This window comes from Garra rufa, chromosome 11 (genome assembly GCF_049309525.1).
Source record: "Garra rufa chromosome 11, GarRuf1.0, whole genome shotgun sequence".
Lineage (NCBI taxonomy): Eukaryota > Metazoa > Chordata > Actinopteri > Cypriniformes > Cyprinidae > Garra > Garra rufa.
This window is the reverse complement of record NC_133371.1, coordinates 48,108,437-48,125,361: the sequence shown is the minus strand read 5'-3', so window position 1 is coordinate 48,125,361 and position 16,925 is coordinate 48,108,437. Positions and strand designations below refer to the sequence as shown.

The window sequence follows — 16,925 nt, the reverse complement described above, 5'->3', positions numbered from 1 at the left end:
ATATATATATATATATATATATATATATATATATAATTTTATTTTTAAAAAAATTTAAATACTAATTTTCTTTTTTTATTGCGAAAATGTCTACATAAGACAGAAAACAACATAAGGCACAACCACCATAAATACTATAAATAATCAACATAAATATTATACTTCCAACAACATAACAAGAATAAGGGTAAAGAAAAAGAAAAAAGAACAATCAAATAAAGTATGTTAAAATAATAAATATTTGGAGATAGAGAGGCAACGAGATTCAGACTTTCTATTTAGATGTATAAAGTACCTAAAACTCTGAAACATTTTTACAAACTCAGAAAGAAATACATTAAAGGAGGGCTTACATTTTTTTTCCATTTACATGAAAATGATATTTACCCAACAATAAAACAAAGTTGACAACATCTGAAAAAAAAAAGAAAATTTAAATCACACTTAAAAAAGAAGATATCTTGCATAACAAATGAAGAAATTGTTTCCATTTTTATTGATAACCAGCTATGAATATCAACCCAGAATTTAGATTTAACCTGTTAAATCGCATTCCTATTGTTATGTGTTTTAAATCCGAACCCAGTCCTAAAAGGCAAATTAATTATTTATTGCTTTATTGATTGTCATGTAGTTAGTAATAAGAAAATAATAATCGTATGAGGAAAAAAATAAAATAATGAACATTGTTTAGTTTAAAAAATAAAAAATAAGCCCGCTATTCTCCATGGTGCGTCATCCCGCTTTGCGTCATGCGTCATCAGCGTGCGCCGTGCCCTGTTTGGACGAGCAAGTTCGATTCATCGGTGTCACAGCAGCAGGGATGTTTTCAGCAGTGGTTCTGCGCGGTATCGGGAGTCTGACCCGAGCACGAGCCTCGTTCACAGGTATGGAAACACACATGACCGTGTGCTAGCTTCCTAAAGGTTTATTTGCTCATAAAACCCAGCGCGAGTTTGAGAACGTCGATGACCTTTCATTGGTTTTATTAGATTGAGTCGCGCTCACAGTGTAACGCACCTGACCTATCATTAGTTGGGTCAAAAGGGCTTGTGTTATTATTGTACATTTGTATATATGTGTGTTTGTGTCTGTGTGTATGTATTTGCCCTTCTAATGACCCACATGTACAGTAGATACAGTAATTTAGTCTAAATGTATATTTTTCTGTTTTGTAGCTCCTCTGGCTGTCAGATGTTACTCTCATGCCAAAGTAGAGACAGATGAGGAGTTTGACTCCCGCTGGGTGACATACTTCAGCAAACCAGACCTGGATGCCTGGGAGCTCCGCAAAGGTGACTTTACATTCAAAAATGCAGTAAAAACTGTGAAATAATATTGCTATGTGAATATCTGTTAAACTGTAATCTATTTCTGTGGTCAAAGCTGAATTTTCAGCATCATTACTTAGTCTTCAGTGTCACATGATCTTTTAGAAATCATTCTAATAAGCTGATTTGCTGCTCAACAAACATTTCTGATTATGATCATTGTTGAAAACAGTTGTGCTGCAGCCTGCACAGTATTTTTGTGGAAATGTAAATTTTTTCCACTTTGTCTTCAGGCATGAACACACTGATCGGCTATGACCTCGTTCCAGAACCAAAGATCCTGGACTCTGCTCTGCGCGCATGCAGACGGTTGAATGATCTGGCCAGTGCTATCCGCATCCTAGAAGCTGTCAAAGTGAGAGAAACAAACGCACAGCTAGAAAATGAGTTTATGCTTTCGTTTGCGTCTCTGTTAAGGAAAAGTTCATCCAGAAATGAAAGATTAGGATGAGTTTGTTTCTTCATCAGGTTTGTAGAAATGTGTCATTCCATCACTGTCTCACCAATGGATCCTCTGGAGTGAATGGGTGCCGTCTGAATCAGCTGATAAAAACATCACAATTATCTACAAGTAATCCACTCCAGTCCATCAGTTAACATCTGGACAAGACAAAAGCTGAAACAAATCCATTTTAATAAAAATCCATCCTTCAGTGTTAAAGTCCCTCTCACATCAAAATTCAGCCACATATTTGTTTAGAGCTGTTTTGGTTTATAAACGGTGCTTGATCTGTGCAGATTTCTCTCCTGATTCAGACCACTTTTTACTGGAGGAAGCGTTATTATAAATTATGGATTAATGATGGATTTGTTTCAGCTTTTGTCTTCTCAAGATGTTAACTAAAAGTGTGCTCACCCTTAAGCCATCCAAGATGATGAGTTTGAAAAGTGTCATTTCATCGCTTGCTCACCAATGCACTGAATGGGTGCCGTCAGAATGAGAGTCCAAACAGCTCATAAAATTATCATAATAATTGAGAAGGCAAAAGCTGAGACAAATCCATCATTAAGATGTTTTGAACTAAAATGCAAGTCCATAGCCGTAATAATGCTTCCTCCAGTGTTAAAGTCCATCTCCTGTTGTCTCTCACATCTCATACCCAGTCACATATGTGACCCTGGAGCACAAAACTTAAGTCTTAAGTCGCTGGGGTGTATTTGTAGCAATAGCCAAAAATAAACTGTATGGGTCAAAATTATTGATTTTTCTTTTATGCCAAAAATCATTAGGAAATTAAGTAAAGATCATGTTCCATGAAGATTTTTTGTAAAATTCCTACTATAAATATATCAAAATGTAATTTTTGATTAGTAATATGCATTGTTAAGAATTTAATTTGGACAACGTTAAAGGTGTTTTTCTCAGTATTTAAATTTTTTTGCTCCCTCAGATTCCAGATTTTCAAATAGATGTATCTCGGCCAAATATTGTCCTATCCTAACAAACCATACATCAATAGAAAGCTTATTTATTGACCTTTCATATGATGTATACATCTCAGTTTTGTAAAAATTTAACCTTATGACTGGTTTTGTGGTCCAGGGTCACATATTTGTTTAAAGCTGTTTTGGCTTGTAAATGGTGCTTGATCTGTGCAGATTTCTCTCCTGATTCAGTCCAGACCACTTTTTCACTGGATGAAGTGTCATTATAGATGATGGACTTGTATTTTAGTTAACTTCTCAAGATGTTAACTGAGTGTTGTGGATTGCTGGTGGTTTATTATTGTTTTTATCAGCTGTTTGGACTCTCATTCTGATGGCACCCATTCATCCTAGAGGATCCATTGGTAAGACTGATGACTCATTTCTACAAACCTGATTAAGAAACAAACTCATCCTGATCTTGGATGGCCTGAGGGTGAGCATTTTTCATTTTTGGGTGAACAATTCTTTTATTTCATTCATAAACATATGCATCTTTAATGGTTTTATTGATCTATAAAGTATTACCAACCACTTATTAATTAAAGGTAACTAGCAGTGAGGTCACAGAGGCATGAAGATCCTAATGCCGCTGTATTATTTCTGGACTCTTATCTTCATTCAGACTGAAAAGGTCATTTACGCTTAATTACAGAACAAGCTATTCCACTGAGGAGCAGAAGGTCAATTATTTGTGACCCCGGACCAAAAAAACAATCATAAGGGTTAAATTTCTCAATTTATCTGAAAACTAAATAAATTATCTTTCCATTGATGTATAGTTTGTAAGGATAGAATATTTGGCAAGATATAGCTATTTAAAAAGCTCAAATCTGAGTGTGCAGAAAAAGAAGTTGTCCAAATGAAGTATTACTAATCAAAAAAAAATTAAGTTTTGATATTTATGCTAGGACATTTACAACATATCTTCATGAAACATGATCTTTAAGTAATATCTTAGTTAATATCTTAAGATGTTTGTGGTTCCGGGTCATATTTGTCAGTGTTGTTATTAACATGCTCCACACGCTGTGTTGTTGTCGTTTTTTTCTCAGGATAAGTCTGGTCCTCATAAGGAGATCTACCCGTATTTAATCCAGGAGCTCAAACCCACGCTGCAGGAGCTGGGCATCTCCACTCCAGAAGAGCTGGGCATCGATAAAGTCTGAGTCTGCTCACAGATTCCTCAAAGCAGCTAATAAACAAGTTGGTTCCTTTATCATTTTTTGTTGCCTTTTTTATGCATCAAGTTTTGCCCATGTACTGATGTGTTTCTGTTTGTGTTTCAGGGTTTTTGTGAATTGGATGGGGTTTTCTACCTCTCTGCTCACTGTATGATATTCAGGAAGTCAAACTCAGTCCCGTCCTGTATAAAACATAATGGGCCTAATAAATGAAGCAATACTGAATGAGTGTGTGAGTGTTCTTTATTTGTGTTTGAATGATTTGTCAAGAGATTATGATAGTTTGTTCAGTTAATAAAAGATTTCAGACATTAAAATGCAAAAAAAAAAAAAATGCAATCCCATCACCATCAGAAAAAAATCATTTTGCAGGTTTCTGTGGCTCTTAATTCGCCCTTCTACGAATAAAGGCTTAAAAACGTCATAAATCAGAGCAGAAAGTCTTAAATTCATAAAGTTAAATGTTACGTGCACTGCAAAAAGAAATAATTATTTTAAAAAACTTAAAAAATAAAAAAAAGAATATCTTCCTCTGTATTTTTCAAATACAAATATGTAAACTCTTAAATCAATTTTTTTTTGACCCTGAATTAAGTTTTAAAGAAAATCTGAGCTGAACGGCAGATATTTGTCATTGTTTTAATCATAAACTCTCTTAATATTTATCAATACTCCCTTAATATAATAAAAAGATATATTAAATGTGATGTAATAAAATAACTAAATAACTAACCTTATTAAAATGAATAAAAACAATATTGATTAAAAAAAAAACGATTATTTAAAAAATAAAAAAAACACTGACTAAAATGAAATTTAAAAAAAAATGAACACAAAGTGTTTTGAAACATGTCTATATAACTTTTGTAAATGTTTGTAACTCTGTTTACATTTTTAAAAAATCATGTTTTTATTGTGTGAGTACGGTGGCCGAGAAGTGCCAAACAAATCACAATTCTGAAAACAAAATTACAAAAATTTAAATCTAAAGACAAAGTAACAATTCAGAAATCATTTGATCCAAAATGGGAATTCAAAGCGCATATGTCGAATCATTTGATCCAGAACAGGACTTTAAAGTGTGAATCGCGAATCATTTGATTCAAAACGGGATTTTAGGCAAGGCAAGTTTATTTATATAGCACATTTCATACACAATGGTAAGTCAAAGGGCTGTACATAAGAGGGATTAAAATCATAATATAAAAATTTATCATAATCACAACAATAAAAACATTTAAAATGATTTAAAAATTGATTTAAAATTAATTAAAATGGTAAAAATGATTATGCATAAAATAATGCAATCTGTTCGGACGTAGCACAGTGCTCATTCAATAAATGCACAACTGAACAGATGAGTTTTGTATTAGCACATCTGATCTCTTCTGGAAGCTGATTCCAAAGTAGCTAAAAGCGGATTCCACTTGTTTTGTGTGAACCCTTGATATTACTAACTGACTCGATCCTAGTGATCTGAGTTGTCTGTTGGGTTTATATTCAGTGAGCATAAATTAATGTATGTAGGTCCTAGGCCATTGAGTGCTTGAGTTGTCTATTCCATTTGCACAACAGCATGTGAAATTTGTCAATCAGTGTTACTTCCTAAGTGGGCAGTTTGATTTCACAGAAGTGTGATTGGCTTGGAGTTACATTGTATTGTTTAAGTCTTCCCTTTATTTTATTCTTGAGCAGTGTAGTTGGCTGTTTCCTTCACCAGGAGTATCTAATATAAAGCTGCAGTGGCGGTGGAGCGCCTGTGAGCGGCAGCAGCGCGCAGAATCAGCCGAATGTGTGAATCACGTCAGGCGAAGAAGAATCTCCCTGTTTACAGCAGTGTTTTTAAACTCTATTAGCATGAGTTAGCATGAGTGTGATTTAAGACATGATTTCTCATTTAAACTCTCATTCTGAAACACCGACATGAGCGACACAATGGAGACCCGAGAGCAGCGAACTCTTCTGTCCGAGCGCGAGTCTTCAGCCGCGATGAAGGTGATTTTCATGGATTTTGATCTCAGTCTCTGATCATCTGTTGTGTTATTAAACTCTATTAATAACAATGAAACGTACTAAGCACTCGTTTAGATGAAGATCATATATTCAGGAAGATAAATATCCTCTAGCAGAACTCTGGTTTGTATCCTGTCATCTGTGTTTTTGTGGAGAGTTTAGGCTAATCTTATTTTTGAACAATGTTTTTGTCTCTCTGAATGATAATTTGGGTTGATTTCAAACTGTTTTAACACTATACGAGCCTTGAACGTGCATTGAATTCGTGTTGATGAAATCATTAGAACATATGTGATGTCAGAATCAGAAATCAAGTTTATTAGCCAAATAAGTTGAACTAACAAGGAAGCTGGCTTTCTAATTTGCACTATAAGTAAGCGTGCTATATCAAATAATAAAGTCACACACACTATAATAAAGAGATTTTTCTTGTTTTTGCACAAAATGTGAACTAAAATACAAATGTATGGTGTGTGTGACAGTACAGTTAAAACAAGAAGTTTACACACACCTTGCAGAATCTGCAAAATGTTAATTATTTCAGCAAAATAAGAGGCTCATACAAAATGCATGCTATATTTTTTTAATTTAGTACTGACCTGAATAAGATATTTCACATAAAAATTTTTTACATATAGTCCACAAGAGAAAATAATAGTTTATCATTTATAAAAAATGACCCCGTTCAGCAGTTTAATACTGGTTTGTTCCCTGAATGATCCACAGCTGTGTTGTTTTGTTTAGTGATAGTTGTTCATGAGTCCCTTGTTTGTCCTGAACAGTTAAACTGTCTGCTGTTCTTCAGAAAAATCCTTCAGGTCCCACAAATTTTTTAGTGTTCCAGCATTTTTGTGTATTTGAACCCTTTCCAACAATGAATTTATGATTTTGAGATGCATCTTTTCACACTGAGGACAACTGAGGGACTCATATGCAACTATTGCAGAAGGTTCAAACACTCACTGATGCTCCAGAAGGAAAAACATGCATTAAAAGTGGGGTTGAAAACATTTGAACAGAATTCAGTCTTATTTTGACTAAATGTCATATTTATTTTCATTTAGTACTGCCTTCAGAAGCTACAGAAGATACTTACATTTCTCCCAGAAGACAAAATAGGTTGAATTTATCATGATCTTCAAATTGCAAAAGTTTTCACCCCCGGCTCTTAATGCATGTTTTTTCCTTCTGGAGCATCAGTGAGTGTTTGAAACTTCTGTAATAGTTGCATATGAGTCCCTCAGTTGTCCTCAGTGTGAAAAGATGGATCTCAAAATCACACAGTCATTGTTGGAAAGGGTTCAAATACACAAAATTTGTGGGACCTGATGGACTTTTCTGAAGAACAGCAGACAGTTTAACTGTTCAGGACAAACATGTGACTCATGAACAACTATCACTAAACAAGAAACACAGCTGTGGATCATTCAGGGAACAACACAGTATTAAGAATCAACGGGATGTAAACTTTTTATAATTTAAATATTTTTCTCTTGTGGACTATAAGTAAACATCTTTTATACGAAATATTTTATTCAGGTCAGTACTAAATGAAAAATAACATGCATTTTATATGATCCCTCTTATTTTCCTAAAATAATCAAGGTGTATGTAAACTAAAAATGCAATTGTTTTGAGAGAACTATTTTAGCAATAACTTTTGATATGAAATCTACCCTTTGTTTGTCAGTTATCTCACTGTGTTGATGAATAAAATTATGCTTGCTCATTAGAGTGCTGAAAACAGTGATCAGCCACAAGCGGTGGAGAAGAGAGGGCCGTATATCATGTCCAAAGCTCCTGCTTTCCATTCCAAGCTCCGTAAGTACTGACAGTTCAGATCACTCATTTGCTTCAAACTCATTTCTTAACCTGGGTATGTATTAAAAACGAATTTGTGTTTGCAGAGAAGCACAGAGACACAGCCAGACGAGCTCTACAGAAGAGAGGACTGGGCTCAGGGAGGCCTGTGCTTCATCAGCCCCGACACAAACCAAAGACGTGAGTCTCATCACAGCCTGATATCAGCTCAGGATGATTGGAATCATTTTGAGGGAATTTTAAAACATGCTTACAGAGATATTTGCATTTTTGCATTTATGCATTAGCAGATGCTTTCATGCATAGTGACTTGAATTGCATTGGATGAATGCATTTTAAAAAAAAAACTCAGTGCAATTCATGTGAATTTACAGATGCATTAAATTGCATATCATTATGATCATTAACAAACTAAAACCATTAACAAACTAAAACCTACTAAAGTTTTTTTTAAGTAAAATTAAAAACAAAAAATGGTTAAAACTGTTTAAAGAACAAAAACTTAAAATGGCAAAAAATGCAATGAAAATAGTGCTATTTTAGTATAAATTAAATAGTTGTATAGGTTTTACTGATATTTAATATTAACGTTTTCTTTTTAAAGTTTTAAAGATTTTGTTGTGTTTTGTTTTTTATTAGTTTTTGTTTTAACCTATATCATTTTTATTAACTTATTTCAGTTTTAGTTTATTAATAAAACTAAGTGAAAACTTAGATTTAGAAAAAAAACCAGTTGAAACTGTTAAAAAACTGTTAAACATGCAATAAAAATGGTGTTTTTTTTTTAAATATAATTAAAATAATAATATAGGGTTTATCAATATTTAACATTTTAAAATGATTTTTAGGTAAAGGTTTAAAGGTTTTGTTAGTTTCTTTTTATCTGTATAATTTTTATTAACTTATTAAGCTTTAGTTATTTTAGTAAATCAAGTTAAACTAAATGAAAATAAACTAAATGCTGCTTTGGCAACTAGCTGAAAAAAATAAAACTAAGTGAAAACTTAAAAAAGAAACCCATCTCAAACTGTTAAAGAACAAAAAAATTACAACATGCAATGAAAATAGTGTTATTTTAGTATAATTGAAAATAAAATAGGTTTTATCAATATTAAGTTTTTTTGGTTAAAGATTTTGTTGTATTTTATTATTTTTTTAACTCTATTTCAGTTTGAGTTATTTTAGTAAATCAAGTTAGACTAAATTTAAAAAAAAAACTAAATGTTGCTTTTTAAGTTTTAAAAATATTATTTTGTGTTAATGTTTATTGTTCTTTTTTTGGTAAATAACTACAACTATAACTGCAACAAAATTAAGACTTTAACTGAAATAGAGAATCTAAAAATAAAATCTAATTCAAATTATTAGCATAAATTATAATAGTTTATCAGTGATACTAAAATATTATTTCTGCGTATGAAATGCAAATCCGTATATTGTGTGTTTTGTTTTATATCATTGATCATCAGTCAGACGGAGCGTAACGCTGTGTCTCTGTTAAAGTAAAGCGTTTGGTTCGTTTCCTGAAGGTCCTGTTATTAATGATTAAAGTGAGTCTGCGGCTGTGTTTCACAGCTCACACTCAACAAACCTTCTTTTATTTCTTTTTAACCACACAAACCGCCTGTAAAAGAGGGAAGGACCCTTTAAACACTGTTGTTCTTCAGTGGACTGTGTGAATATTGTTTCCAGACTGATCTGTGTGTTTCTCTTCTTCTCTCTGCAGTGTGAAGTTCAATAAGGGATACGCAGCCTTGAGTCAGACAGGAGAAGATTCTCTCATCTCACTGGATTCAGACAGGTACGCCAGCCATCAAAACTATACCTGACCTCAAGGATGACATATTCCAGGGACTCGGTTTTGTTAAGTAAAGAGAAATGAATCATTTTGTTTAGAGAAGGAAGTGTGTGCTGATTGATTGGTTTGATGTTTGATTTCATCAGTGATGCAGAGCTGGATTGTTCATCTGGATATTCCTCAGCAGAGGTGAGTTAACACTACTGTTTTAATAAATGGGAAGATAGTTCTCTTAATATTCAGGGTTTGAATGTGAACCGTTATGCATTGATTAGATTTAATACAGAATGTAATATTCTATCGAAAATCATTTCTCAATCACTATTGGAATGCATTGCATTGTTTAATTTTGTACCATTTCAATCTCATCTTTCAAAGACAAATTATTGCATCAGAATTTTATCATATAAGCATCAGCATCTGTTTAAAATTGCATCTTTTTTGAGATTAAAGATTACATTTTAATTAATTAATTAATTAATTTTTTTATTTCAATTCTGCAATTCTGACTTTTTTTCTCTGTATTTTAAATGTACATCTTGTAAGGTAACAATTCAGATTTTTGCAATCTATGTTTATTTCTCTCAGTTTGGACTTTTCTTAAAACTTAGAAACAAAATAATACAGAATTGCAAGATATTAACTCATGATTGTGAAAAAAGGTGCAATTTACTCTTTACTTTGTTTAAAACACAGAATTGTGTGTTGTGTGAGAATTCTAGGGTAACTCAGACTTTAATTTGACTATTTCTCACAATTTGGCTTTATTCTTAAAAAAAATCAGAATTGCAAGATATTAACTTGCGATTGTGAGAAAAAAGGTGCAATTAACTTTTTACTTTTTTTTTAAAAACTCAGAATTGTGAGAAACTTTTAATTGTGAGGAAAAAGTATTTTTATTGCATTTCACAAAACAGAATTTCAAGATGTTTGTTTTGCAATTCTGACTTTTTTTCTGAATTGTAAATGTACATCTTGTAGGGTAATTGTGACTTTTTATCTCACAATTCAGACTTAATTTTCCTATTTGAGTTTATTTCTCACAAGTTGGACTTGATTCTTAAAATTCAGAGACAAAAAAATTAGCGAGAATTGCGCGATATAAACTCAAAATTGTGAAACATAAACCTTAGAAAAATTTGAAACTAAAAAATGCAGAATTGCTTGATATTAACTCGTAGCTCTGCAATGAACTATTTACGTCGTTAAATCACGGAACTGTTAACTTAGATTAAAATGTCACAATTTTTTTTTGCATTTTGCATTGCTTCTCACAAAAACAGAATTGCAAGATGTAAACTTGATGTTGTTTATAATTTGCTATTCTGATATTTTTCTCTGAATTCTAAGTTGACGTTTTGTAGGGTAATTGCGACTTGTTATCTCACAATTCAGACTTTGCAGTCTATGTTTATTTCTCACAGTTTGGACTTTTTTCTTAGTATTTAGAAACAAAAAAATTCAGAAATGCAAGATATTAACTTGTGATTGTGAGAAAAAAGGTGCAATTAACTCTTTACTTTGTTTAAAATACAGAATTGTGTATTGTAAACTTGTGAGGAAGAAAGTCTTAATTGTATTTTTATTGCATTTCACAAAAACAGAACTGCAAGATGTAAATATGAAATAGTTTATATTTCGCAATTCTGACTTTTTTTCTCTAAATTCTAAGTTTACATTTTGTAGGGTCATTGCGATTCAATCTCACCTTTCTAAGACACATTATTGCATCGGAATTTCATCGTATAAACATCAGCATCTGCATTAAATTGCATATTTTTGCTCAGTTTAAGAAAAACTGAGCAGTTTCTCCATTCATATTCTCACTATATCAGACTATATGAGCCATAAAAGCCTGATCGAGCTAATACTTTGGTCTAAGGTTCAAAAAAAAAAAAAAAAAAACATATTTTAGGCTTTACAGTGTATATATAGCTACATAGACATTTTTATATCAGTGATAACAATGTCTCATCATTCTCTCTACAGGTGCATCCAGACCTGAGCAGGCAGCTGTTGAAGGACGGATATCATCTGGATGAAATTCCTGATGATGAAGATCTGGACCTGATTCCCCCTAAAGCCCTGAGCTCCTCCGTCTGCTGCTGCTCTGAGGTTTCCTCCTGCTGCGTGCAGTGATCCAACCTGACGTCTGCCAGAGGTGCTGGTGCTGTGTGAATGGATCAGAAACAATGTTTTTAAGACCACAGAGTCCTTGTTTAAGCCTCAGTCTCATTACTAGAATTACACTTCGTAGCCAAAATCCCAAACACTTCCAGTTTTGAGCTGCATCAGATTTAATCACATCCCTGCTGCTGTCTGTATCTCGTGAAAACACCCGAGAACTGCTCATATATCACCTCAAAAGTTTATTTAGCCCAAATTGTCATTATAGTAATGTATGGAAGTTTGTTTCTGCCACTGGATAACAAAAAAAGGTAATTGTGACACTTTATCTCACAATTCAGACTTCTTTTTTAGTTTATTTCTCACATTTAGGAGTTTTTTTCCTCAAATTTAGAGGAAAAATGTTAAAATGGCAAGGTATTGTAAAATATAAACCTTTGAAATATCTGAAAAAAGTCAGAATTGTGAGATATTAACTTATTGCAAAAAAAGTAATTTTTTGCTACTTTTTTTTTATCTCACAATTTAGACTTTTTCTCACAGTCTAAGTTTATTTCTCACATTTTGGACTTTTTTTCCCTCAATTTCAAGGAAAAATTCAAGAATGGCAAGATATAATCTCAGAATTGTAAAATATAAACCTTAGAAATATCTGAAAAAGTCCGAATTAGGAGATATTAACTTGTAATTGCTAGAAAAGTGTGCAAAGATTTTTGCTTAAGTAACTTTTTGCAACTTTTTTTTTTATCTCACAATTTAGACTTTTTTTTCTCAATTTAAAGGAAAAATGTCAGAATGGCGAGATATAAACTCAGAATTGTAGAACCTTAGAAATATCTGAAAAAGGTCAGAATTGTGATATATTGTGATTGCAAGAAAAAAGGCGCAACTTTTATCTCACGATTCCTTTTTTTCTCTCACATTTTGGACTTTTTTTCCTCACGTTTAAAGGAAAAATGTCAGAATCGCAAGATATAAACTCAGATAATAAGAGAAAAAGGCACAATTAACTTTATTTTGGTTAAAAAAACAGAATTGTCAGAATTCAGAAAAAAAAGACAAAAAGAATTGAGTTAGAAATTTAAATGTCTTTTTTATTTGCAAGACGTAAACTTGGAATTGTTTAGTTTTCAATTCTACATTTTTTTTTTTCCCTCGGAATTTTACGTTTACATTTTGTCAAGTAATTGTGACTTAACTCAGAATTAGCTTTTTCTCACAATTTAGACTTTTTTTCAGAGGAAAAATGTCAGGATGATAAGATATAAACTACGAATTGTAAGATATTAACTTCATTCAGAGAAAAAAGTCAAAAGAAAAAAGGTTTCAAATAGAGATTAAAATGTTGTCTTTTTATGTCATTTTACAAAAACAGAATTGAATTTTGCAATTCTGACTTTTTTCCCTGAATTCTAAGTTTACATTTTTCAGTTAACTTTTTGCTTTGTTTAAAACAGAATTGTGTGAAGTAAACTTAGGATTCAGAGAAAAAAAGTCATAATTGGGAGATTAAAATGTCACAATATTTTATTTTGGTTGCATTTGACAAAAACAGAATTGTGCGATTTACACTCGGAATGGTTTATATCTTGTAATTCTGACATTTTTCTCTGAATTTTAAGTTTACCATTTGTAGGATAATGTCTTACAATTCAGTTTATTTCTCACAATTTGGATTTTTTTCTTCTTAAAATTCAGTGACAAAACAAATCAGACAAAGACAAAACAGAAATGCAAGATATAAACTCAAAATTTGTGAGACAAAATTTCGAAAAATTTGAGAAAAAACTGTCCGAATTGCAAGATATTAACTTGTGGTTGTGATGACAAAAAGGTAAAGGCAAAGGCAATTAACTTTTTACTTTGGTTAAAACTGAATTTTGTGATGTAAACTTAGGATTTCTCTCAAACTTGTAATTGAGGAAAAAAGTCATAATTGTTTGTCCTTAAAATTACAATTTTCCAAAAAAAATCAGAAACACAAGATATAAACCTTTAAAAAATCAGGAAAATTCAGAGGATTCAGGGACAAAAGGGGAACATTTGTGAGCTATAAACTTGTAATTGTGAGAAAAAAGTCATAATTGAGATTAAAATGTCACAGTTTTGTATTTTTATTGCATTTCACAAAAACAGAAGTGCAAGATGTAAACTTGAAATTGTTTATATTTGACAATCTTCACTTCTTTTCCTCTGAATTCTAAGTTTAAATCTTGCGATTCTGTTTTTTGTTTCCACTGCAAAGTAAATATTTAAAACATAATTGCAACTTTTTCTTTTTTTTCCTCACAGTTTGGACAAGTCTTTATACTACAATTGTAAAAAAGAAAAAAAGGCAAGAGTAAAAATCCGCAACTAAATTTTTTTTGTTCTTATTCCATTGCAAAAATAGGCTTCCATAGTAATGCCAAAGATATAATTCTCATTGCTGTAATGTTTGGAAATAATATTGGTCAATTATCTATAAATCATGCAAATTGGTTGAGCTGCCTTTGAACTGACTGAAAAGTAATTTTACGAAAACGTATTACTTTTGCGCATTTGCTTTACAACATTAACATTTGAGTAATATTTTGGGGTGAAATATGATTTGTAATTGTTTTATGAGATGCACACACGTGTGTTGTCATTGGCCATCCATGTTTTATCATCATCATTTCACTCAAGACGGCGGCTAATGATTTCAAAACTCAGAACAGGAAGTGAAAAAGAAAGTGGGATCTGAAACACACAGAATACCCATGATGCTCCACCTCAGCGTTTGGGGAAGTGTATTACTGATACTGAGAAACATGACACTACATTCTCGTGTGTGTGTGTGTGTGTGTGTGTGTGTGTGTGTGTGTGTGTGTGTACACATTGTTTTACTCTGCTATGAAGGTTCAGGACTCTTGAAAAGTGTTTATAAACTTTTTTTTAAAAATTATATTTTCTCTCTTTTCAGCTTTTGGATGCACTTAAGCTTTACTAGATCTCTCTGATATTATGTTACTCTGATATTCTGTTACTTTCAAATGTAACATTTTGTTCATAAAATGAAGTGAGACTGACGTGAGTTGTTACTTTAGTTTAAACGCCTGCGGTGAGATGTTATTTTGTATTTAAAATTGCATAACCAAGTATATTTTTATCTGCCCCTAAATATGCATTTGCTTGAGTATTATAAATATGTTGTGTCACAGCGGTGTGTGTGTGTTTAGTCTGGACAATCTTCAACACTATGCAACTAAACACTATATTTTGTCTCTTTGTATCCACAGCAGATCAGTTACTGACTTTATTACCGTATGCAATAACTGCATTGACTTTTATTTTGTTGCAAGAACAGTATTATTTGTATTTAACGTCTTGTGAAATTAAAAAAAACTTAAACTTTCTTTGGTTTTCTCGAGTGTGTTTATTTTCAGAGTATTACTAAGTAGTCATACCAGAGATGTTGTCGAATTACCAGCAATCTTGTATTAATAGTATTTGGTTTAAACACACTCTGCATATATTGCAGAACTTATTTAGTCTCCAGTGTGGGCAAAGAAAAAGAGGTACTTAGTCATGTGTATGTTGATCAAAGCGATGTGGTTTGTAAACAGCTGATGGATGGATATAATGTAACGCATAAAACTAACAATAAATGTTCAAATATAAACATGAGCACTAGAGGCCGCTGCTGCGTCGCTTACTGTTTGATTCATGCATTTGAGAGCATGACTTTTAATGCAGTAAAAATGCAACATGAAGCCTTCATCAGCTAAAACTGAAGTCATACATATTCTTCAATAAATAAAACAGTAAAATAATACAATTACATTACACAATCATCACACATTCATATGAAAATTTAGATTATCAGTAAGAAAATGCTACTCTCTCTATGTATGCAGTTCACTATGTTTTAAGACACAGCTGTAATATACTCATGCAATGAATAGAGAATAATGAGTTTTAATAATTTTACTATTGCTTGTTTACTATGACAAAAAATATATACAGTACAAGATTTTTAATGTTTGTGTAAAGAACGTCCTGCTCACAGAGCCTGCGATTATTTGATCAAAAATACTGTAAAAAATGTGAAATATTTGTACTATTTAAAATAACTGCTTTCTGTTTGAATATATTTAAAAATGTAATTTATTTCTGTGATGCAAACCTGAATTTTCAACATCATTACTCCAGTCTTCAGTGTCACATGATCCTTCAGAAATCATTCTAATATGCTGATTTGCTGCTCAAGAAACATTTATTGTTATTATTATTGTTATGAATATTTAAAACAGTTGAGTACATTTTTTCAGGATTCTTTGGTGAATAGAAAGATTCAAAGATTTATCTGAAATAAAAGCTTTTGTAATATTATACACGATGCCATTTAAGAGCTTGGAGTCAGTATAATTATTATATATATTTTTTTTTTTCCCCCTTTTTTTGGGAAGGAAATTATAGAAATTAATACTTTTATTTAGCAAGGATGCTTTAAAATGATCAAAAGTGATGATAAAGACATTTGTAATATTACAAAAGATTTCTATTTCAGATAAATGCTGTTCTTCAGAACTTTCTATTCTTTAAAGAAAACCTGGACAAATTTACTCAACTGTTTTTCAACATAATAATAATAATAATAATAAATGTTTTCTGAGCAGCAAATCAGAATATTAGAATGATTTCTGGATCATGTAACACTGAGGACTGAAGTAATGATACTAAAAATTCAGGTTGAAATCACAGAAATAAATTACATTTTAAAATATATATAAATAGAAAACAGTTTTTTAAATAGTAAAAATATTTCAGGATTTTACTGCGTTTGCTGTACTTTGGATCAAATAAATGCAGCCTTAGTGAGCAAAAGAGACTTCTTTAAAACAAACAAATAAAGACATTACAAATTTGACTGTTCAACAGTCAGAAGTTATTCTAATATTGATTAGAATATTTATTAATTTAATCTGAGTACCAAACGTATCGGAGTATTTCAGCAGATGACATAATGATTGAGCATAATGACATTGGAATTCATCTGATTATTAAATGTTTTAAATTATTTTTGTAATCATCTGAATCATCATTTCTTTTTTTTTACAGGAGTACTTTAATGCAATTTTATGAATACTAAATGTACATGAATTGATTGGCACACTCAACTTATTTCCGCGCAGCGCGTGCAGGTTTCTCGCGCTCGCGCTCGCGGGGAGGGGGTGCGCGGAGCGGAGCGGCGCGGTTAGGGGA

At 31.9% G+C, this 16,925-nt stretch overlaps 2 protein-coding genes across 2 annotated transcripts; both read left to right on the top strand.

The window, feature by feature from the left end:
* The first annotated feature begins 764 nt into the window (after window positions 1-764).
* On the top strand, window positions 765-4,165 carry LOC141345672 (cytochrome c oxidase subunit 5A, mitochondrial-like). The gene is made up of 5 exons (XM_073850557.1): window positions 765-887; window positions 1,179-1,295; window positions 1,565-1,686; window positions 3,812-3,962; window positions 4,046-4,165. The coding sequence occupies exons 1-4, from the start codon at window positions 824-826 to the stop codon at window positions 3,923-3,925; spliced, it is 417 nt and encodes a 138-aa protein (XP_073706658.1). The 5' UTR covers window positions 765-823; the 3' UTR covers window positions 3,926-3,962; window positions 4,046-4,165.
* Window positions 4,166-5,759: 1,594 nt separating this feature from the next.
* Window positions 5,760-15,076, top strand: LOC141345568 (protein FAM219B-like). Its single transcript, XM_073850437.1, has 6 exons — window positions 5,760-5,935; window positions 7,687-7,774; window positions 7,861-7,954; window positions 9,501-9,575; window positions 9,719-9,761; window positions 11,562-15,076. The coding sequence occupies exons 1-6, from the start codon at window positions 5,864-5,866 to the stop codon at window positions 11,709-11,711; spliced, it is 522 nt and encodes a 173-aa protein (XP_073706538.1). The 5' UTR covers window positions 5,760-5,863; the 3' UTR covers window positions 11,712-15,076.
* Window positions 15,077-16,925: the final 1,849 nt, after the last annotated feature.

Excerpts from the sequence above, each read along its gene's own strand:
- LOC141345672 (XM_073850557.1), top strand. The coding sequence starts at position 824 with ATGTTTTCAGCAGTGGTTCTGCGCGGTATCGGGAGTCTGACCCGAGCA. Across the intron at positions 888-1,178 it reads AGCACGAGCCTCGTTCACAG|CTCCTCTGGCTGTCAGATGT; the intron begins GTATGGAAACAC and ends TCTGTTTTGTAG. Across the intron at positions 1,296-1,564 it reads TGCCTGGGAGCTCCGCAAAG|GCATGAACACACTGATCGGC; the intron begins GTGACTTTACAT and ends CTTTGTCTTCAG.
- LOC141345568 (XM_073850437.1), top strand. The coding sequence starts at position 5,864 with ATGAGCGACACAATGGAGACCCGAGAGCAGCGAACTCTTCTGTCCGAG. Across the intron at positions 5,936-7,686 it reads AGTCTTCAGCCGCGATGAAG|AGTGCTGAAAACAGTGATCA; the intron begins GTGATTTTCATG and ends CTTGCTCATTAG. Across the intron at positions 7,955-9,500 it reads CCCCGACACAAACCAAAGAC|TGTGAAGTTCAATAAGGGAT; the intron begins GTGAGTCTCATC and ends TTCTCTCTGCAG.